Below are 23,722 nucleotides of genomic sequence, written 5' to 3'. Positions count from 1 at the left end.
CCTGTTACAAATCCTATTATGCCTGTGCACTACACTACTGTCATTATGGAGTCAACTGCCAATGTAGAGTGTACTGGGACAGTTAAAGGCTTTGTCCACAAAGTTAAGGTGAGGCCCGACGTGCAGCCTGTGCAGATGAAGCTACGCCGTCTTCCCTTCGCTGTACGTGACCAAGTCTCTGAGGAGCTGCAGAGATTGTAGAAGGATGGAGTGATTGAGCGCATCGAGTCCTCACCATGGATTTCGCCTATAGTGGTGGTGAAACGCAAGTCCGGCCAGCTCAGAATATGTCCAGATCTTTGTGAGCCCAACAAGGCAGTGATCATCGATAGCCACCCCTTGCCCCACACTGAGGAGATGTTCCATGAGTTGAGAGGGGCACAGATGTTTTCATCTATCGACTTGCAGAATGCATATTACCAGGCACCACTTCAACCTGACAGCAGAGACCTTACCAGTTGTTGTTTTTTTACACACGATAGACTTTTCCGGTTCACAAAGGTCCCATTCGGTCTTGCCTCATCTCAGAGTGTTTCAGCACATGATGTCACAGGTCATGTCAGGCGTGGATGGCGTACAATGTTACTTGGACGACATTGTGGTGTTTGCCGACACCCCATCGCTACACGAGAGTAGTACTGAAGCTGAATATGGACAAGTGCCTTTTCAGGCAGACTGAACTGTTCTACCTGGGACACGTTATTTCTGCCTCAGGTATCCGCCCCAACCCAGACCAAGTTGCTGCTATTGAGAAAGCTCCTGCCCCTGATAATGCTACAGCCCTCCGATCCTTCCTGGGCCTCACGGGATGATATTCTAAGTTCATCCCTGGCTACGTATCTGTGGTGGAGCCCCTCCGTGCTCTCCTGAGAGGGGACACACAGTTTCAATAGACTGATGATGCACAACAAGCTTTACCGCGTCTGAAAGAACTGATTGCTACAAGCCCAGCACTGTTTGACCCTACTCTTCCGACGGTGGTCACTACAGATGCCTGTGACTACGGCATAGGTGTCGTGCTCACCCAAATGCACAGGTGATGCCGCAGAAAGGCCGTGCAACGTAGGAACTGTCTGACGGCAGGATTTGGAATGGTGTACACCTGTCTCCTGCATCTGCCCTGGCCCCTGCTGCATGCCCCCTCCTGCTGTCCTGGTCCCTCGTTCATCTCCTGTTCCCCAGCGAGGCCGCAGGCAGGTTTCCCCTCCTGCTTGGTTGGAGGACTATGTTCCCTGATACACTTCACGCATTTCTGTAACACTTCATAGTGACACAACAAGGAAGAGAGGATCCAGGCGCAGGGAGTAGGTTGGCCTCAACGGCAGTTTATTTACAAAACTCAAAATCACCTCTAGCAGAGGGAAAAAACGCTGAACACAAATTGCTCAAAACTGGATAAAAAAAACAGGGCACTCGAGAAAAAAAAAAAAGGGACAACTAAAGGTGCTCCACTCAGGAGGGAAAAAGGCACAAGAGCAAGGCAAGGCCTGTGGATCAAGAGCTGTGAGAATGCTTCCATGCACCGCGTGTGACACTTCAGCACTGGGGGGTGGCTAATGCCGTCTATTTATTAGATGGGTAATTGGAGACAGGTGGAAGCAATCAGGAACTTGAATTGAGCATGGCAGGAGGAAGGGCAAGTGACCTGGAGTGAGAGTGGTGGTTAGTTCTTTCAAAATAAAATCAGAAATGGATGGACCAAAATAAGAGCAACACCGGCCCGCTTACTGCGGCGTGACATCACCACCCCCCTCCCTGCCAGTTCCCGACGGCCCAGGCAGGTCGGGATGATCCCGGTAAAAATCCTCGATGAGCGACGGGGCCACTCTAAATCGGGAGGGAACCCATTGCCGTTCTTCGGGGCCGTAACCCTCCCGGTTACGAACATCCAGCAACTTCCTGACCTTGTAAACAGGTGGGTAATGCCTTGGGTGGAATGCCTTCCACCATTTCTTGGGGAGGCGGTGCTGGTTCCGTTGGGACCATGGGGCTGTCCCGGACAGGCTTCACCTGACTGACGTGGGGTGGATGTGGAGGGATGGAGGCAGACGAAGACGTGCGGCTGCAGGACCTATGGATTTGGAGATCGGGTAGGGCCCCACGAATCTTGGGGCCAGTTTCGGGCAGGGTATCTTAAGATGTAGGTTCTTTGCGGAAAGCCAGACTCGCTGACCCGGCCGGTAGTGGGGCGCAGGTCTAATTTTCCGGTCCGCTTTACTCTGGCGCTGGAGAGCCAGTCGGGCCGCCGACCAAATTCGGCAACATCGGCGGATCATGACGTGGGCGCCTCCTCTTCTAAATCGGCGAAGAATGGAGAGTCGTAACCGTGGGTGAAAAGGGTGAAAAACCTGTTACGGATGTGGGAAGAGAATTATGAGCGAGTACGACTCATAACAGGCATTTGCTCCAGGTTACCAGGTTTTGGGACACCGGGTATCGAAGTCCGGTCTCAAGCTGCTGGTTGAGGCATTCAGCTTGTCCATTTGCTTCTCGATGGTAACCTGAGGTCAGATTGGCCTTGGCTCCTAGTGCCCTACAGAACTCCCTCCAGAATCGTGAAACAAACTGAGTTCCACGGTCTGATACGATGTGGCGAGGAAAACCATGGACCCGGAATACATGGTCTATCATGATCTCAGAGGTTTTCTTGGCTGATGGTAGTTTGGCTAGGGGGATGAATCGTGACATTTTCGAGAATCGGTCTACAACTGTAAGTATTGTGGTTTTACCATGGGAGGCTGGGAGTACAGTAACAAAGTCCAGGGAAACGTCGGCCCAGGGTCTGGAAGGAATGGAGAGAGGCTGGAGGAGACCCATCCGCGGTCAGGTGGATGCTTTGTTCCGGGCACATACTGGGCAAGCTTCCACGTAGTCACGTACCGATGCCTCCATGGCCGGCCACCAGAATCTCTGGGAAATGAAGAACAAAGTCCTGCGGACTCCGGGATAACATGACAGACGTGAGGTATGTGCCCAGTGGATTACCTGCGGCCGCAGACCCTCCGGTACATAGAGACGACGTGGTGGGCAATTCACGGGAGGGTTCGAGTTCTCGAGAGCCTCCTTAACGTCGTCCTCAACTTGCCATCCTACGGCTCCCTCCACACAGTTCCGGGGAAGGATGAGTTCTGCTTCAGTCTCAGCGGGCTCAGGGTCATGGATACGTGACAGGGCGTCTGCCTTAGTGTTCTGGCTTCCCGGCATGTAGGTCAGAGAGAACGAAAATTGGTTAAAAAACAGGGACCACCTGGCCTGTCGGAGGTTGAGTCGTTTGGCCTTGCGTAGGTACTCCAAGTTTTGGTGATCGGTCCAAATCATGAAGGGTTGTTCTGCCCCCTCGAGCCCGTGCCTCCACTCCTCGAGTGCTACTTTTACCGCCAGGAGTTCACGTTCGCCGACGCTGTAGTTGCGCTCGGCCTTGGAGAGCCGCCTGGACAGAAATGCACAGGGATGGACCTTGCCATCCTCCTGGCAGTGTTTGGATAAGACAGCCCCAATTCCTTTTTTTCCCTTTTCTTTTCTGAGAGCTCAGTATTGTTCATTCAGTAATCTTACCGATTCGACATGTCGTCATCATCATTGCTCTCTCTTTCTCTCTCTTTCTCTCTCTCTCTCTCACACTTTTTTTTGTATGTGCGTGAGTGATTGTGTACTCATTAACTCACCTAAAACCTATTAAAAATCCCATACCGTTCACCTAAACCGAATACTTCAGAATCCAGCTAGAGTCGTGAGGTTATCAGGAGACCCGAGGAAGGATCAAAGAAAATAAAGAAAAGTGAAATCCAGCACCGACCAGACATCACCTACTACCCACCAGGTTACCAACCAGACTCTTTCACCAACCCCAGAAACATCTAAATTCCAACAAATTAGGGAGACCTCAAGAGACCAAAGGAAAGACTGAGGAAAGGAAGGAAGGATAGATGAAGCAGAGTGAGATCCACAGACATCAGCCTCCACCGATTCAACGACCAGAGGAACAAGCAGATTGTGTTTGAATTTCGATAGATGCTGGTGTGGTGGAATTGGCATGCATGAAAACCTCCACCAAAGATGGGAGTCGTCGACCCAGCCAGGACAGAGGAAGCACAACCCACCAGGGCCCCCCATGCCACAGCAGCGCCAAGGCACAACCCCCGGGTCCTGCAGAGGCCACCGGCCGGAGAGCTAACCCAGGAGCCAGGAGCGCCCCCCACCACAACACGGTCTTGTTAAGTGTAATCATTTTCCTCCCGTCATGCTACCAGTTTTTGCCTTGTTGTCCTCCCCACGTTTTGTTTTCACTTGCCATTTGGAGTTCGCTTTTGTTTTGAATAATTAAATTTCTTTTTGTCCATCACCTCTGCCTCCGTACCCTGCTTCCCTGCGTCTGGGTCCTCCACCAAACTTTGCCTTCCTGACAGAATGAACCGACCACAGAAGGACCCAGCGGGAGCTCTGTCATGTCAGGAACAAATACTTGCCTCCGGAGCTCTAGCATTTTTGGACGAAGCCCTGCGGCTCCTGGCTTTGGCTGGTGGCGCTCTGGGTAGCATGCCTCAAGTCCCCAAACCACGTCTGCCGCAGCTTCAAGTCCCCAAACCACATCTGCCGCAGCTTCAAGTCCCCGAACCACGTCTGCCGCAGCTTCAAGTCCCCGAACCACGTCTGCCGCAGCCTCAAGTCCCCGAACCACGTCTGCCGCAGCCTCAAGTCCCCGAACCACGTCTGCCGGATCCTCAAGTCCCCGAACCACGTCTGCCGGATCCTCAAGTCCCCGAACCACGTCTGCCGCAGCCTCAAGTCCCCGAACCACTCTGCCGCAGCCTCAAGTCCCCGAACCACGTCTGCCGGAGCCTCAAGTCCCCGAACCACGTCTGCCGCAGCCTCAAGTCCCTGAACCACGTCTGCCACAGCCTCAAGTCCCCGAACCACGTCTGCCGCAGCCTCAAGTCCCCGTCCCGGCTCCACGGCAGCCTCAGGTCCCCGTGCCGGCTCCACGGCAGCCTCAGATCCCCGTGCCGGCTCCACGGCAGCCTCAGTCTCGAGCCTTTTCGCCTGTGCCGCTGCCACCCCGAGCATCCTTGCCTGTGCCGCTTCCGCTGCCGCCCCGTGCATCCTCGCCGGTGCCGCTGCCACCCCGGGCATCCTCGCCGCCCCGGGCATCCTCGCCGCTGCCGCCCCGTGCATCCTCGCCGGTGCCGCTGCCGCCCCGTGCATCCTCGCCTGTGCCGCTGCCGCCCCGGGCATCCTCGCTTGTGCCGCTGCAGCCCCTGGCCTCCTTGCCTCGGCTGCTCTCGTGCAAAGTCTCTTCGCCTCTTCCATGGCGGCTTCAAGCCCACGAGTGTGGACAGGAGGCGCACGTCCCGCTGCCGTCCTCTTCTCCTCGTCTGGCGGCGCATGTCCTGCGGCCGCCTTCTGCTCCAGTGTGGCGTCCGGGACGCCCTCCGGACCGCCGCCGCCGGGCTCCCCTCGTCTAGCGTCCGAGACGTCCTCCGGACGACACCGGACTGGCCTTGATGGGTGAGTATGTTCCTGCCTCCGTGCCCCCCTCCACCGCCCTGTTTTTGGACTCTTTTGTTTTAGGGACGTCTGGGAGCCGTCCCTTGAGGGAGGGGTACTGTCATGTTTGGGTTCTGTTTTTCCTTGGGTGTCTCCCTTGGTCTTGTTAAGTGTAATCCTGCCTTTCCTCGTGTCAACCAATCAGTGCCCTCAGCCACTTGTGTCTTGCCCCAGGTATGTCTTGTTGTGTCATTAGCGTGTGTGTATTTAGTCTCCTGTCTCCCCTTTGTCTGTGTCGGTTCATTGTCATTTTCCTCCCGTCATGCTACCAGTTTTTGCCTTGTTGTCCTCCACACGTTTTGTTTTCACTTGCCATTTGGAGTTCGCTTTTGTTTTGAATAATTACTTCTTTTTTTTTGTCCATCACCTCTGCCTCCTTGCCCTGCTTCCCTGCGTCTGGGTCCTCCACCAAACTTTGCCTTCCTCACAAATACATTTTATGTCAATAAGCAATCGCCACTGCTCATCAATCATGAATGACATGTTGTAATTGCACCTCCCCAAAAGTGTTTCAGCGTTGTGGTTAAATGTGTAGCTACCCTCTAAGGACTGTGTCCAAAACACACAAAAACAGTATAAAAGGGTTATTTGCCTTTGCCCTCATTGACTATGAGTAAGTTGTGTGTGTGTGGGTGGGTTATCAATGTTAACTGGTAATTGAAAATTCGTAAGGCAAAGTGGGATTTTTTTTTATAATGGTACTATTAAAAAATTGTGTGTGGGTGGGGGGGTTTAACCTTATAATACCTAACCTAAATGACTAAATATGCAACTAGAACCTAGTGAAATAAGGTGGAACAGCTGCAAGCATTAGTGGGATAGTCTTGTACAGTACAATTAGATAACAATAATATAGTAGACTAATTCTAAATCATTAAACAACTATAGTACAAGTAGTACTATGACTTGGAATGTTTAACAATTTTTCCATGTACTTCAAAATATTTAGTATTCATTTACTAATTAAGTTGTCAATTTACAATTTATTTTTAAATGTGATCTCTCGCTCTCTTTCTGTCTAGTTGGAAGAAATGGATTACTTTTCCCGTCCTTCATCTGCCACTATGCAAGCATTTTTATAGTTTCACCCAAAACAAGATGCTACATATCCTATACTACCTGTAGTGAAGAGGTTGTTTTCAAACAAAGATGGCATAAGCAGGAAGTGGCTGACATACTGCAACCAAAGGCATGCATATAGAGGCGTTCATGTCATTGACAGAGTTGCAGAGAAAAGTGAACTCCTTAAGAGGCTCTTGTTACAGTAAGGTCAGAGGATATTTTTAGTATTGACACCAGTCATAATATTCAATCAAATATATTCAAACTATTTTTTTCCCTCTTAGGAAGCCCTTGTTGCTCAGGTTTTGTTGCATGTTCGTTTTCACAAAGTAAGCAATGTGTGAAAATGTACATCTATTTAGTTGTTTTATTATAAACTAATTTTTATTACTTATTTTTAATTCATATGGTAGCATACTATTATGCTAAAACATATGGACAGGGGGGGCTGGAGAACTCGCCACCAAGTTGACTCTTCCGTGCTCTCATGTCAGTCCTCAGTCAGGTCCATCTTTCTTGTATATAAGCAATGTGTGCGGGAAGTCCTCTCACACAGCTCAGTTAATGACCAATCATGGCTCACCTGTTTTCTGGGTTTGGTCAGCAAACTGAGCCATGATTGGTCGTTACCCACTTCCTCAGCACAAGTTATGTCATCTTCAGTCGACAGCAAGTGGAAAAAGAAAATGAGGTTGAGCTTCAGCCCGCCCTCTTCTCTACGAGTACAAATCACGGCTCTCTACAAGTACGAATCAGCTTTGCACAATCTGTAGTGAGAAATTGGGTTCAAAAGTCACGTGACTGGAGAACAGCAGAAAAAACACTTGTGACTCCTAGTGGCGACTTCTTTGACTACAAGTTGTCATTTCTACAGGTACAAATCACGACTTTTACAGATACAAATTTACACTTTTTTGTAAAGGTACACATTTTTTTTGTACAGGTACAAAAAACATTTTACAGGCACAATTTTTTTTTTACAGGTACAAATCACGACTTCTACAGATACAAATATATACTTTTTTCTATAGGTAAAATTTTTATTTTTTACTACAACTAAATGTTTTTTTTTTACAGGTACAAGTTACTTTTGCACCATATTTACCTCCATAGTTACAAGTTACTTTTGCACCATATTTACCTCCATAGTACAGCCCTCTATTTTGTAAATACAAGTTATCACCTGATATGGGTTTACCTGTCAAAATGTAAACCAAGCCCAACGGCCGCGCAGCCGCGCTCACGGACCAGCACTTGCAAGAAGGACACATGGCTGGCGCCTGGCGGAGTGACTCGCCCAAGTCAGCGTCAAACACAAACTCGGAGCAACGAGTGAACAACTGACCGTTTATGCTTCTTCAGATTGTCATTTTGTGACCAACAATAAGCAACGCTGCAGTATACTTCTGTATATATGAATGAAACCAAAAAGAGTTGCGGTAGTATTGAATTACAAAAGCAGAGCATGTGACCAGAGTCCGGGAGCAATGCGTGGCAGGCAGCGAATAGGTGACAGGCATGTGATTTTTCCGCTAATTCGCGGAATTCCGCTTTTTTTATCTCCCCCCAAAAAAAAAAATCCGATTTCGTCTCTCTACAGCATTCCGTTTTAGTGTTTCCGCAACTGAAATGAAACCGATCTTGCGATTGGCGGAAGTCTCCGTGTTGACCAATAAGAGCGCTTGTTATAAAGGCATAGGAGTATGCCATTGTTTGTAGACCAATAAACGCGCTTGTTATAAAGGCATAGAGTATGCCATTGTTTGTTGAGCAATAAACGCGCTTGTTATAAAGGCATAGAGTATGCCATTGTTTGTTGACCAATAAACGCGCTTGTTATAAAGGTATAAGAGTATGCCGTTGTTCATTTCGCACACGTTTTTGCCAAGTGTTTAAAGAAAGATGTCCGTGATCGAACGCAAAGATGCTCCGCGAGTTAAGGAAATTGACAAACTCGTAAAAAACAAGTTTCGCTGGGACTGGTTAGAGAAGGATATATCGACAAATGTTGGAAAGAAGACTGACGAATTTGTTCAGTGACTTCATTCGGAAGATCGATCGTGCCGGGAAAGCGCTTTGCATTTGGTGCCGTGATACCATTGACTATGGCGGGAGAGGTTTCAAAGCTCTTGAAAGTCACGCAAAGAGCAAAAAACACGTAAAAGAACTCCAGTCAAGAACAACAAATTATTCCATCGCTGGAAGTTTTGGTGCCCAAACGAAAACTCCAAAACTTTATGGCCTCCATCCCTTATTGACATCACAATCGGGAGCGGTAATGGAGAGACGTGATCCACCCCAACAACCTGCACCAGTTGCTGATAGAGTCGTGAATTTTGAGGTAGGTGGTAAACTTTTCAAATTAATCGGAATCAAATTTTCGAAAATATTATAACGTAATAAAAATGGCCTTAACTATTTAACATGGTTAATCCACAAACTCAAATGAATGCTGCATGTTAGCACTTTCAGTTTTCAATATGTTGACTGTCTACAGTATGCAGTTAGTACAGAGATGATCGAAATGATTGTGTTTTTACCAGAGCTTGCTGCATGAGGTATTTTATGTTTTTGTTATGCATTATGTATTAAATTAAGAATGATTGATTAAATGATTTATTGCATGGTAAATATTATTTCCAATGGTTAAAGATAATTTATTATTTTGTAGCTAATTTGCAACGTTTTTTGTTACCATAATAAATACTCTGACATGTGAATGTGCATGCAAGTTTAGACTAAATCCTTTTTTATTTACTTTGGTCGCATGACATTTAGGATTATAATTCAAATAATTATTTAAATTATTTAATTGTTTACTGATTATTGTTGAATTTCTTTTATTCTTCAGGCAATGCTGTTGGGAGTGCTGGAAAATTCTCTTCCGTTCACCATGGCCCCAAAGCTCATCACACTGTCAAAGGAACTGGCAAGGGATCCAAAAGCTCTGAATGGACTGTCCATGGATAGAACCAGTGCATCATACAAAATGAAGTATGGCCTTGCTCGCACTATGCTTGATGAGACTTTAACAAACTTAAGATCCTCCCACTTTTCAATGAACATTGACGAGTCCACCAGCAACAATCTACACCGTGTCCTGTGTGTACTCGTCAGCTATTTCTCCCCGTTGACAAAGTCTGTTGTGGTGGAACATTTAGCATCTTTGAGTGTTGTTAAAGTTGACAGCAAATCTCTCTTTGATGAACTCTCAGCCCTCATGACCAAGAACAATATTCCCTGGAGCAATTTGGTGTCTGTGTTGATGGACTCATGTGCAGTGATGCGGGGTTCCAAATCTGGAGTTGAGACGCGTTTGCGAGGGGGACCAGCACCACATCTCCTTGACATAGATGGGGATACCTGCCACCACATCCACAACGCCTCCAAGCATTTTTGCAAGCCATTTGAGTACAAGATTGAAGGACTCCATAATGATCTCTTCAATGATTTCAAGTGGTCAACCGATCTGAAGGAAGCTCTTCAAGAAATTTGCTTTCTTACAGGCATCACCTTCACCATGCCAGAGAGATTTGTCAGCCATCGATGGCTTTCAAACTATGATGTTTCAATGTCCACCTTACGCCTCATGGATGTCTTTACCATCTTCTACCATGCATTTCTTGGCAGAGAAGATAAAGAACTCTATCTCCCCACCATCATGGCCATCTACCACAAGAAGGATATTCCAAGAGAAGTCAAAGCCAAACTCAAAGACATACAATCAGCTTTAGGCAAAAAGCACATGACTGAGGAAGGAAGGAGGAGGAAGCAGAGGATCTATGAGAAGATAGTCTTCACAAGATTGGATACGCTTCTCACCCTCAACCTGTACACAGCAGTTCTGCCCTTGCTGAAGAACTATGTGATCACCTTTGAGACGAAAACACCAATGATCCACAAGCTGAACGACAAGCAAGTGGCCTTCTTCAAGAAGTTCTTGTCCTGTTTCCTGAAGCCAGAGTCCATTCAAGGCTGTAAACTGACAGAAATTGAGCTGAACAACAAAGCCAACCAACTCAGAGAAAAGGATATTTTCTATGGTGGTGTCACCAGCAAATTGATGGATTCTTCCAACAAGTCGTCAGTTGTGTTCAAGTTCAAAGCCAAAGCCAAGGCAGCATATCTGGCATGTGGACTGTACCTTCAGAAAAAGTTGCCCATGAACAGCAAGCTTCTGAAAGCAGCCTCTGCCATTGACCCACTTGCCAGAGGACACAGCTTAACTTTAAACCTACTGAAGAAGCTGTCATCGTTGGTCACCAATGTCCTTGATGAGTCAGAGCTGGGGAACTATGATCTCGAGGTGAGAGAATACCAGTTGGACAGTGAGTTGCCAACACCTTTGGACTCAGAGGGGAAGGCAATTGCACTGGATCGTTGGTGGGCTCAAGTCTTTGCTGTTGGAAGATACCCAACCTTGGCCAAGATGGTGAAGGCTCTCATGAGTTGCTTCCATGGGCCTCAAGTAGAGGGGGCTTTCAGTGTCATGGGTGATGTCCTGAACCCCAGAGCATGCAGAATGGACATAGCCACATACAGTTCTATTCAGACTGTGAAATATGCCCTAAGAGCAAGAAAGACCACCTCTGTCAGCCATTTTGGCAGGAAAGACATTCTGATGGATCCTGTGCAGTCCAAACTGTGCCTAAATCTGAGGACATCCTCCAAAAGGTACAGGGAGGAGAAGGATGCAGAAGCAGCTATGTTGTCTGCAAAACGAACAGAACTTGCTGTGAAACAGGACACTCAAATGAGCAAGGCTGCCTCAAGAAGAACCATCAAAGCTGCACAGAAGCAGGCTAGAAAGACCCATTCCAAAGCAATGAAGTCTAGGAGGAAGTAGTGTTTGTGTCATGTGAATGGATTGTGCTCAAGAATGAACACTTGTATATTCCTGTAAATATGTTGAATGTTTTAATGAGCAAAAAATAGAAAAACATTATTTATGACATAAATAATTTTTGAATGTGACTGATTTTGAGTTGACTAAAACTGCAATTTTATATGGGATAGTTCAATATACATTGGAAATTTATGCTGTTGTTTTGTCTATTTCTTTGTCATCTGAGTGCATTGAAAGTACTTAAAATCACGGAAAACCCATGAGCTGCGGGGGGGTTCGCCCCCCTGGCCCCCCCCCCCCCCCCCACCAGGGCGCTGCCCTGGACCTAGCTGGGTGCCTGCGGCCCCCAGACCCCCGGCTAAATTTTCAGATAATTTCACTTTGGTCAAATCACATGCCTGAGGTGAGTTTCTGGGTGAAGCTGACGGCAAGGACATCCTTTGGCTCTACTGGGGAATGGAGGGACTTAGGGAACGAGGCTGAACAAGGAGCATGGCAGCTAGCCGTATGGGACAGGGACTACATTCTCGTGTACGTTCTTAGGAAGACCGTACTTGGCGAGTTTATGAGACCATAGTCTGCATTCTTGATATTGACAAACAGCTTCTTAGCAACATCAGGCATGCACACGGGAGCCAAACCACTGTCACACCTGTCCAAAACATTAGATTGTAACAAGTTGCATGATGTAGGTATTTTACAAAAAGTTCAAACCACCTACAGTATGTTTATATCAAAATAGAGCATATTGAATAGAGATTTGTGACATGAATAAAATGAACCCTAGTTTGTAAGAATTAGCTGAGGACTAAGGATTTTATGACATGTTTTATGTTGTGAATCAGCCCCAATTAACTTGTCCAGAAATCATTGTAAGTAAAAGGGAAATTTGCCAAAACGATAATTAATCATAATTGTTAATACATTCTTGCTTCAATATTTGCTATTTTATCATTTCATAACTGTGATCAAGAGGAGAATGACACGAGTGATGATTTTCATCACAATATGTGAGTATAAAAGTGGTAATTTATAATAATAATAATGTTATTACTAATTACAGTAAACATGTTGGGATGCTTCACTTGTTAGCAGGCCCGGACTGGGACTCATTTTCAGCCTTGGAGTTTCAGGGCTTAGACCGGCCCGCTTTAATTCACGTTTTAATGAACACATAATTTTACAGTTAGGGTATCAATGTAAAATAGATGAACATTCCCTCCAACGATATTCATATTGCATTTAATCAAAACGTAATTTACAATTGAATGCTCTGACAAGAGCATGATCAGTGTTTATTTGAAAAAGTATGGAAACATAAAATTGAAGAAAAGAAAAGGAACCAATAACGAAATGTACATTAAATGGGATAAGACATTTCACACTTCTGAGCGATTTTAAATACACGGCCCGAAATAAATAGCGCCCTCTGGCTGCCCACCGGGAATTGTCCCGCCCCTCCAGATGGCTCAGACCGGGCCTGCTTGTTAGATAATAATCCTCAAACCGTCAAAGGTTTTTTAAGGACCCAACTACAGGAAGAGAGAAGCAGGATGTACTGAAAAACAAAACATATTTATTTTTCAAAATAACAAAACAAACAAGGTACTTGCATGATCAAAAACACTAAATTAACAAAATTAAAAAAGAATAAATAACAAGGGTCAAAACATTAGAAATTCCCATTGACGCTGATTTTAAGGAATCTAATTAAGTTCTAAACATTTTAAGACTTAAATAAAATTAATTAAATGGAATTATTTTTAAATATACTGTACAGTAGATCGCTGCCTACGCTCATGATAGTTAGCATTAGCCAACGTGGCAAGGCTTGCTGGAACAAGTGTCACCTTTTACTCAATCCTATATTGTAGTGATTTGCAAGTGATGGATTTGGACCCCAAAGTAGGTTGTGGACAACCAGTAAAAACGAAAATACAGTGCATATATTTGTTGTCAGATTTTTTCAAAACGGTACTAAGACAAACCAAGTTCCCAAGTAGGACAACATACAATATTCGGTAAGCGTCAGGAAGTGTTTCTCACAACTCTATAAACAAATACAGTGCAGCTCAGCCTTTTTTGCCGGTGTGTCAAGCTAATTTAAAACTGCGTTCAAAAACGCAACATACTGTACACAAATTGTCAGAGGTGTTTTCTTTTTAAACAAAAAAAAAAAGCTTTATTGTTCTTAACTTCTCTAAAATGGGTTGTGAATTTGCAGCAATAGGAAGATGCAGGTCCTAAGGTGACAACAGTGGAGCACCACTGCTCTATAGAGATCCTAACATCACGTGACTTTCTCTGAACACGCCCCCCTGTGGCAGGAAAGTATTGACGCAGCGTTAATAAGATACAATGGCGTGAAGGGCGAAAACTAGCGTTTATCCGTCAACTTTCCGTCCAAGAGCATTGACAGTCACTTTGATGAAAAGGACATGACATACATGCACAAAATGGACATGTTGGATTGCCGATGAAGTGTCAGGAGGTTGTTGTTTTTTTCAACTTGGCGACGCTGCTAACCTCCTCTGTTGCCGGTGAGTGCTTTCAAATCTGGTCATACAAAGGCTTTACAAATTTGTATAATCTGGATTTATTTCCCCTTTATGCGTGGTCAAACTGCCATCGAAGTTTTGATAGTGTTAATTATGTACGTTAGCAGCTGCTAAATCGTCTGTGGTCGCCGTCATTTGTACCGTGAAAAGTCTTCTTTATGGTGTTGGTCAGTTATTAAATTCAACTGTGTGATATCTATTAAACCGCAGCAGCACAAATGAACGAAACAGATTATTTCCCTCACATTTTGCGTGTGGTAACAGTTAGCATCTGCTGATTTAGCCACCATGTACAAAGTGCAACATTGGCTACGCATTGGTTCCTCTTTTGGTAGCCTGGAGCATGCTTGATCCTTTTTTTTTTTTTTTTTGCCTCTTCTCGTTGTGGCAGCTGTATCCACAACAGCTGTCAATCATTGTTCAAGTGTGGCGTTTGCCGTTTACTCAAATTGGCAGACATGTTTTCTATGCTGCAAAAATGGTTGCGTTAACGGCCGTTTTGGGACGCGTGACGTCAAAGTACAAACAGAAACTCTTTTGTCGTGCGCAGATTTGATCAAGATGTTTGAGTATTTTAACGTACAAAATTTACTAAATACTGTGTCTGAAACTTCAATGCCAAAACAACAACAAAAAACAGCAGCATCAGCAGTGGTCACTCCCATGCTGTGGCAAAAAAAAACGTCCTGAGGTTGGCACCCTCCTACTTCGGATCCATTTTGCCCATTCACATCACAGGGTCTTATATCCTTTCTGTAATCTGGTTCGCCTCCATTGCAGTCTTTCCATGATTGCTATTTTGTAAAGTTAATGGTATGATTATTTTTTGATCATCCACTGTGATTAAAATTGTATTTCTGCAGTTCTTGTCAATGTGATCGAGCATAATCACAGGCCTGTGAACGTTGGGAACATCGTGGGAATCTGTGGCGGAGATGGTGGGATTGGCATTGCAGTTGCCAAGGCAGCAACAGAGAACTCTTATCGCAGGTCGAAAAATAGCCCGGGAAAGACCTCGGCGGGCGCTTTCACTGACAAAGCAGTAGAGAGCGGGATCAGCCACACAATTCAAAGAGGTCAACAACAGCGCTAGGTGGTAATAGTTGAAAATCCCTTTGGAAATAAGAACACAGGACAGATTATGTGATTTGGCAATTTTACACTGTCCAAATGTCACTTCATTGAAATGAAAGCATACCTGTAATAAAGTTGCAGTCTCGCTCCAGCAAAGTGCGTACTAACAGGAAGACGTGGTAAGGAGAGAAGCATATGAGGAAGATGAGGATGGTACTGCTAACTAACTGTCGGACTCTGGTCTTCTGATCTGGCTGTGTGCCTGCACTCTGGCCCACTGCACGAAGCACGCACAGGTAGCTGATCTGCAAAACAAACATTTATAACAGAATATTTGTAGTCATTGCATTTGTACTTCTAAAACTGTAGGGAACATTTCTTTCTATCGCCCATTATCCTTCTTGCTTGGGACCCTTGAGGGTCTAGAAACACACCCCGACGATGGTGATAGTTTTGTAGAATGTAATAACTTTATCTCCATCATTTTCAAACTTCAGTGTATGACATTTTCACACATGGCAGGCTTCTGATCGGTTAAAATGGCCTCATGATTTGTGATTATAGTGCCACCTGATGCATTTGAGAGCCTGCAAATCAAGTTCCAAGTGAAGAAACTGGAGTGTAGACACTAGATAGTCTCAAATTTTGCAACATGGCATCTTTTTGATAATAAAAATCAATAACAAAACACTACTTGCATCACCATTGAAGGCAGGAGCAGTGTCACGAATAAACTGCATCATGAGCACAAAGAAAAGAGGCACAATTCATGAATTCACATACTCTTGTGCTTATATATATATATATATATATATATATATATATATATATACCACGGTTCCCCCGCTCTCTCGGCGCGGTTGGTGCGTTCCCCGGGTCTGCGTGTTTGTTAACATGGTCTTCCCATCTAGAGAGTTTTCGCCACTAGAACCGACTGTTACGCTAGCCGGTTTTGATGCCCCAGGATGGCTTGGGAGGTGTGCCAAGTCTCCCCAATAAGATCATTTTAATTTCAGAGGGGACCGATCCATATATATATATATATATATATATATATATATATATATATATATATATATATATATATATATATCCATCCATTTTTTTAACCGCTAGTCGCTCTGGCTAGGCACTGGAGCCTATCCCAACTGGCTTTGAGCAGTAGGCGGGGTACACCCTGAAATGGTTGCCAGCCAATCCAGGGCACACGGAGACAAACAACCACACCCAGGGAAAACCCACGAAAGCACAGAGGGAACACATGCAAACTTCACCCAGGAAGGTCGAAGCCCGGACTCGATCTCACGGCCTGTGCACTGCTAACCACAACGTCAACCACCGTGCCGCCCAATAGAGAATTTGTGATTTATCATGAGTTAACTATTGAAGTCATGCAATCACCTGACACCCCTAATATATATATATATATATATATATATATATATATATATATATATATATATATATATATATATATATATATATATATATATATATATATAGCTAGCCTTCCTGGGTGGGGTTTGCATGTTCTCTCCGTGCTTGTGTGGGTTTTCTCTAAAATACAGCTTGACCCCAGTCTCCACAAATACATGCATTATTATTATCTATTACTGCTAAATTTTGACGTGGACGTGTCTGCTGCTTTGCGACTGGAATTCCCTCATTACAGGCTGTCCAAGTAAGGGGCGGCCATTAATCACGCGTTAAAAAAATTTGTGGCGTGAAAGGAACTTTAAATGAACTCAAATTAACATCATTAACATCTCCCAGAAAGTAATCATAAAGTGCTTGTTACATATCCAAATAATTCTCGAAACAGCGTTCCTACCAGCAGGATGGCCAGCGGGAACATGAAACCAACAGTGAAGCGGTAGTAGTTGATTGGATACTCCCAAGGCTGCATGGGGTAGTGCTCAAAGCACACTGATTGGTTGTTGGGATTTTTGCTCAGCTCTTTGTGACGGAAGAAAACTACGCCAACTGCAATCTCCTTAAGCCAGATGATGGCACTAAAAAGACAAGCTGCACTTACAGAGCGGAGGGAGGTGAACCTGAAGAGGAATGAAAAAGCAATGTTAAATGTTATAACACTGATAGAAATTGTCTAGTGTTCAGGTATCTTCATCAAGAAAAAAATCAAAAATGCTGAAAAATGCTAGCAGACAGCTGGAAAGCCTGCAGTTTGATCACTTTTATGTTATGTTTGTTTTATGTTATGTGTTTCTGTAAAGCACTTTGTGACTGTGACAGCTACAACTGTTTGAAAGCGCTGTATAAGTAAAGATGACTTGACTTCATCAGGGGTGTCCAAACTTTTTCCTTCGAGCGCCACATACAGAAAAATTTAAGGATGCAAGGGCCACTTTGACATTGTCCAACTTTATTAAACACAAAAACCAATTAATCAATCAAGCAATTATGTATTATAGTTATTGCCATTTTTAAATGTGTTTGTTTGTTGTTATTTTTAACACCTGTTAAACGTGATAAGGCAGTTTGTGATTTTTCATGAATTTGGTAGCCCGCAACCTTGTACCAAAGTAAGCGTAATCAGTAGTAAAATGACAATTTTTAAAGTAGTCTTTACTTGAGGATCTTAGTTAATCATTAATGTGATGTTCACAAATTAGATCTTAACACGGAGCAGAAAGTAAAGGAAAACATTTTTGTTGCTGAAACAGAAATATTCTTAGAGATTTGTCTACATATTTAAAAACAGTACTGAACCATAATAATCCTGGTCACCTCAGTCAGTAAAGCATTAGACTCTTAATCTCAGGGTTGTGGGTTCGAGCCCCACATTGAGAGGGCGTTTGTTTTGTGGGATATTTGACTAGTCTTTGTCATTGTTCTCAATTTAATAAATCTTTTGATTAAAAAGTTTTTCTTTTCACATGCATTCTCTATCCCCTTCGTAATCCATGCTTTATTAGACCTTTTCTTGCGTTTTAAATACGTACTTCAATGGTTCAACATTCCATTATGTTGTCAATGTGGTAGTCATATGTTCAATTTTACTTCTTCTTAGAGATTTGTCTACATACTTAAAAACAGTACTGCACCAGTAAATGCCTCGTTAGGTCAATCGTTAGAGCATTAGACTCTTAATCTCAGGGTCGTGGTTTCGAGCCCAACATTGGGAGGTTGTTTGTTTTGTGGGATATTTTGTCTAGTCTTTGTCATAGCTTTGTCTACATATTTAAAAACAGTACTCAACCAGTAGAAGCCCAGTTAGACCAGTCGGTAGAGCATTAGACTCTTAATCTCAGGGTTGTGTGTTCGAGCCCCACATTCTGCTGTAGTTTGTTTTGTGGGATATTTTGTCTAATCTTTTCCATAGTTCTCAATCTAATAAATCTTTTGTATATAATGTATTTCTTTTTACATACATTCTCTATCCCATTCGTCATCCATGTCTTATTTAGACCTTTATATTTTCTTGCATTTTTAATATTTACTTCAATGGTTAAACATTCCATTATGTTGTCAATGGTGGTAGTCAAATATTAGAATTTACTGCTTCTTAGAGCTTTGTCTACATTTTTATTTTGTCGTCTTTGACATAGCTTTGTCGACATTGTTAAAAACAGTACTGAACAAGTAGAAACCCGGTTAGCTCAGTCGGTAGGGCATTAAACTCTTAATCTCAGGGTCGTGGGTTCGAGCCCCACATTGGGTGGTAGTTTGTTTCGTGGGATATTTTGTTGAGTCATAGTTCTCAATTAAATGAATCTTTTTGTGGTGGTGGTGGTAGTCACTTGAACGATAATGAGACTTTGAGTACCATCTGGCCAAGCAAACAAGTAGCGGAGTTCAAGTTGGTGGATAGTATTAAGAGTTACACTGATGGATCAGAAAATGGGCAAGTGTAGGAGAGGGTTCTCAGCATAGATAAGCCAAAAAGCAAAATAAATTTTTGCCGGATGCAGGCACAGTCTCTCCCGACGGGAATGAGCCCTTGTTGCTCGCGGCTACAGCATCACTGTGGACGAAGGTAAAGACATTCAGATCTGGTGTGTATAATGCCCTGGACATCCATATATTAGAGGTTTTGTTAGAATAAATATACATAAATTATCCCATATTTGCTCTTATAGTATTGCGGAGCATTTGTTCAGCGGTGTGGCCTTGTTTTGAATCATGTGACTTGGTGGGGAGAGCAGAGCCCCGTGGGATGCTCCTGCAGCTGCAGGACAGGAACTGTGCCTTATCACAAGATAGCAGCTGAAACACTTTATAATCTACACAATGACTCATATCCCTGATGGTTGCTTCTGTGTGTTCTCCCTCCCCTTTAGAGCAGAATACGCTATGTAACTAGTGAATACCCAATAAAAAGAGGAGGCCCGGCGGAGTGACCTCAGAACGGGTAAGAGACTGTATTCTGGGCACATCTCTGTCTGTTCTCCTCGCGAGCAAAAAATGATCTAAGTTTGTCGTCTTCCTTCTTTGTCTGTTGTTTATTAAATGTTCTAGGTTGACTGAACCTGACAGGTTTCGACTACAATCAGGAGCATGATTTTGTCTTTAAAGAATTGAAACTTCAATCTTAGATATAAGAAAAGACTTGGCTAAACATGATAGTGCGAGGTGTAATAATATAGGAATGTTGGGGATACCGAAGGTACGGAGGGTACCAGAATGATGGAGTTCGTTTCAAGAATGTTGGCAGGGGTGCTCTCAGGGGGTAGTAGCTCATTGACCACGCCCACCAAGGTGAGTCGACAGCAGCCAACGCAGAATGTCAAGTAATCTCTATTTTATATAGCGCTTTCTATAAACATGATCCACCGCAACCTGTTATCCTGAGGGTGCATTACTACCAAATTAGGGAGGAACCTTGTGTACCAACATTTAAGAATCAACATATTTCAGTTCCCCCGCGTCCATCACAAGACATTTAAAGGTATGGTCCGTTTTTCCGTTGCTGTTTGTAAACACAACATTCAAAAGTGACGCTGGAGGAAGCAGCCAACCAGGAACAAGTGTGAAACCAGCCCACCAATCAGGAGGACCTTGCCTTGTGAATTTGGACACAGTGACAGTCACACCAAATTGTGTGACGGCAGGATTTCCCCCAATTTATATATATTTTTTATATTTATAAACAATGTACATTATAAAGGTTGAGTTTTGCCATTGCAACATTAATAATTAATGTGTCAAGTAATAAGACTGCCATTATTATAGAATGTATTTTTGTTAAGTGTGTTCTAGAAAGGCTGTTTTTAATGTGTGGGTTTTTTTAATTAAAAACTAGTCGCAAAATTTAAGTGAAATCCTGAAAAGACTCATTATTTTTTATAAATTAACAGTTATAATTCAAAAAGATTGCTGTCTATTTTATTTTTAATATAAAACAAACTTTGTTCTTAAACATCATTGTTAAAAACACACTTCCATTTAAGTGGAAAAACTGAATGGCTTTTTTTATATTACGCAGGGTGGTTGGTGCTAAATGTAACTATTGAATTAACTAGTAATCTAACTTAATTGCTTTTTAAAGCAAGTGATCAGTAAAGTAACTAAGTTAGCTCTTTTTCTGCAAAACCATGCATAAAATACCCCCCCCCCCACACACACACACACACACTCCAAGTTAGGATGATTTTGTAAAGCTGAAAAATATTATTTTTTCCTTATTATTCAGATTTTTAATTTTTTTTTATTCTCGAGAAATTATGGTAACTCTTCTATAAAACTTGTTAAAGAAAACCTCAAAGGGTGAACAACAGCCAGGTAGCGATCCAGACTTATACAGCATAGGAAGCCAATGCTGATGTAGATGTTCTCATATAGAAGAAAGCCACACAACTGACACAACCATTCTCTGTGACGCCAATCATCATCCTGCAACAACAAAGCACAAACATGAAACTAAAATGTAGGTAATACAAAACTGCATGTGAAATTGTACTTTAGGTGTTTGGTTAGAAAATGGATCGATGGATGCATGGTTAGATTCACATACAGTGCCTAAAAACAATGGGCTTCAGTTTTTTCACATCTTTATGTTTTCCCTACTACTTCTACTAATGACACTCAATAATGACAAAGTGCAAAAAGTATTGTTTGAAATGTTTGCAAGTTGTTAAAACTAAAACCTTAAATGTAACGTGCATAAATATACAGTGCATGTCCTTTGCCTCGATACCAAAAAATCGAGTTTAGGTGAATCCCATTTCCACTGATCATTCTTGATAGGTTTTGACACCTTGTTAGGAAGTACACCTGGGGTTTATTCCACTGATTACCAGTATTCTGTTTGTAGATGGTCCCCAAGTTTGCACATCATGGTAGACCACAAACCAAGCCATGGAGTCAAGAGAACTGTAAGACTTCAGAGATCAGATGTTATTGATCTTGGGAACAGTTACCAAAAAGGCTCCGTTTCCAATTCAATGTTTTTCATTACTGTATTTGTAATTGAAAGCGGCCATTATTATCACTCGTCCCCCAGACCAAGTGAGCAACTTGTAGAAAATGGCTTTGGTCAGGAAGGTTTGGTCACTTTGGTAGTACACCATCCCTTCACCATCTATTTTCAGTAAAAGGCACATGATAGCCCACTTACGCCACAAAATGCACCTAAGGCTCGATACACAACAGTCTTCATCTTTGGCAGATCACACACATAAAGATTTTTTAAAAATCAGGCATTGAACAATTATGGTCATATTGTGTGTTGGGTGCACCAGTAGTCTAAACACAGTTTCTCACACACATGAAGACTATTTTCCACCACTGGACAAGAATCCAGTCCTCCCAGGGGATAGCTCTCGCATGATCACTCCCTTGTGTAGACGAGAGCGGTCCTGAGGTGTTCAAAGTACTTAATGACCACAGTCGTCAGAGCGACAGACCTGGAGTCATTCAGTCCCGACATTACTTCACACAACTCCAAGGATCAGTTGAAGATCTGCGTGAAGACTGGATCAACCCTTACCAAAAATAAGTTTATTTAAGTATGAATATACTTCCAGTTTACTTTTCTTGTACTTTTTGGAAGTAAACTCCACCAAGTAAATGTTAAGTGTACTTGTTAGTATACTAAAACATAAACTAAAAGTTTACATACTGTAGTACATACTTAGAATGTGCTTGTACTTTTTGAAGTATACTCAAAATTAGGAGAGTATACATCCAGTTTTCTTTTCTTGAACTTATTGGAAGTATACTCCACCAAGTAAATGTTAAGTGTTCTTGTAAGTATACTAAAACATATACTAAAAGTTTCCAAGTCCGGTCCCCGAGAGCCCCTATCCAGCCTGTTTTCCATGTTTCCCTCCTGCAGTGCAGCTGAATCTAATGATCAGCTAATCAGCAAGCTTTGCAGAAGCCTGTTAATGATCCTGATCATGAATCAGGTGTGTTAGTGGAGAAATGGAAAACAGGCTGGATAGGGACTCTCGAGGACTGAACTTGGGCACCCCTGCTGTAGTATATACATAGAAGGCACTCGCTAAGGAAACAAAATAATAGGTTACATTTATTGATAAAGTCCTAAAGATCTTCTGGCTGGATGGCCTAGAGGTTAAGGTCACTACCTTTAGTACCAGTAATCACTGGTTTGATCCTTGTCAATTCATCACTGTGCTTTATGCTGTAAACTAAACTGTGGACATAAGTGTACCACAAAGTATACTTAATAGTGTACTTAAATATACTATAAAGTATACTTATTAATATTTTTAAGTGCACTAAAATGTTTCAATTTAGTCCCAAGGCGTTTACTTAAAGTTTACTTTTAGTACAAGAATAAGTACACTCGAAAAATAAACTTAGGTATGCTTAAGTATATTATGTACTTAAAGTATACTACTTTTTGGTAAGGCAAGCTAATCAGCGTAAACTTCAAGGAAGTCACTCCATCTGGCCCTGGCGCCTTTTTAATCTGTTGGTGCTTAAAATGCTATATCACATCCAGTTTGTGAATGGTTAAGGCAGAAGAGGGAGTCAGGGGTGTGATGGTGCTCATTGGTGGTGGGGCTGAGTAGGTGTTGGGGTGTGCATTAGAACATATTTAAATCGTCAGCTAGTCGCTTATTGTTCTGTGCTTAGTGGGGTGGACTCCGGTAGTTAGTGATTGATTGCAAACCTTTCCACACTGACGCAGAGTTTTTAGCAGTAAAATGTTTTTCATCTTCTCTGTACTGCTTCTCTTTCCTTTGTCAGCTGGTTTAAGGACTGCCTTTGCAGAGTTTTATCACCACTCTGATAGTTGTCCTCCTGAGCCTGACAAAGTTCCACAGTGGACCATGGCTTGTTGTTGAACACCCATGTCTTCACAAAAACGGATGATGTCACTGTGTCCATATATTCATCCAAGCTGCCATCTAAAGTTTCAAAGACTACAATCTCTGGAGCCCAGCAGTCCTGTAGTTTAAGCTTTGCTTTATTGAACCACTTCTTCACTATTTTTGCTACAAGTTTAACGATACACCCAATCATCACAGCCTCACCTGGCTCAGGGCTGCCCTGAAAAGACTAGGCTGAAACTCAACCGTTTGAGAACTTAGCCTTGGCCACTTCAACAGCCACTTGTTATGCTGGGGCCTTAACAAATCAATATCTTATGTGAACAACACTCAATGGAACCACAATCCAATGGCTGCAGTGCATGTTTGTAACAGTG

General features: G+C 43.3%; 1 protein-coding gene across 2 annotated transcripts in view; it reads right to left on the bottom strand.

Moving 5' to 3' along the window:
- Nucleotides 1-13,132: 13,132 nt before the first annotated feature.
- Nucleotides 13,133-23,722, bottom strand: part of gpr68 (G protein-coupled receptor 68) — a 29,712-nt gene continuing 19,122 nt past the window's right edge. For both annotated transcript variants that reach the window (XM_086094333.1, XM_086094332.1), the window contains 4 exons: nt 20,804-20,937; nt 16,916-17,138; nt 15,209-15,389; nt 13,133-15,123 (listed from right to left, as the gene is read on the bottom strand). In XM_086094333.1, the coding sequence (XP_085950459.1) occupies nt 14,753-15,123; nt 15,209-15,389; nt 16,916-17,138; nt 20,804-20,937 (909 nt within the window). In that variant the 3' untranslated portion in view covers nt 13,133-14,752. The remainder of the gene's footprint in view (nt 15,124-15,208; nt 15,390-16,915; nt 17,139-20,803; nt 20,938-23,722) is intronic.

The sequence above is a fragment of the Leptonotus elevatus genome, chromosome 14, assembly GCF_054856555.1.
Source record: "Leptonotus elevatus isolate MCC_2025b chromosome 14, RoL_Lele_1.0, whole genome shotgun sequence".
In the NCBI taxonomy this organism is placed as follows: Eukaryota; Metazoa; Chordata; class Actinopteri; order Syngnathiformes; family Syngnathidae; genus Leptonotus; species Leptonotus elevatus.
This window is presented reverse-complemented; position numbering and strand designations above follow the sequence as displayed.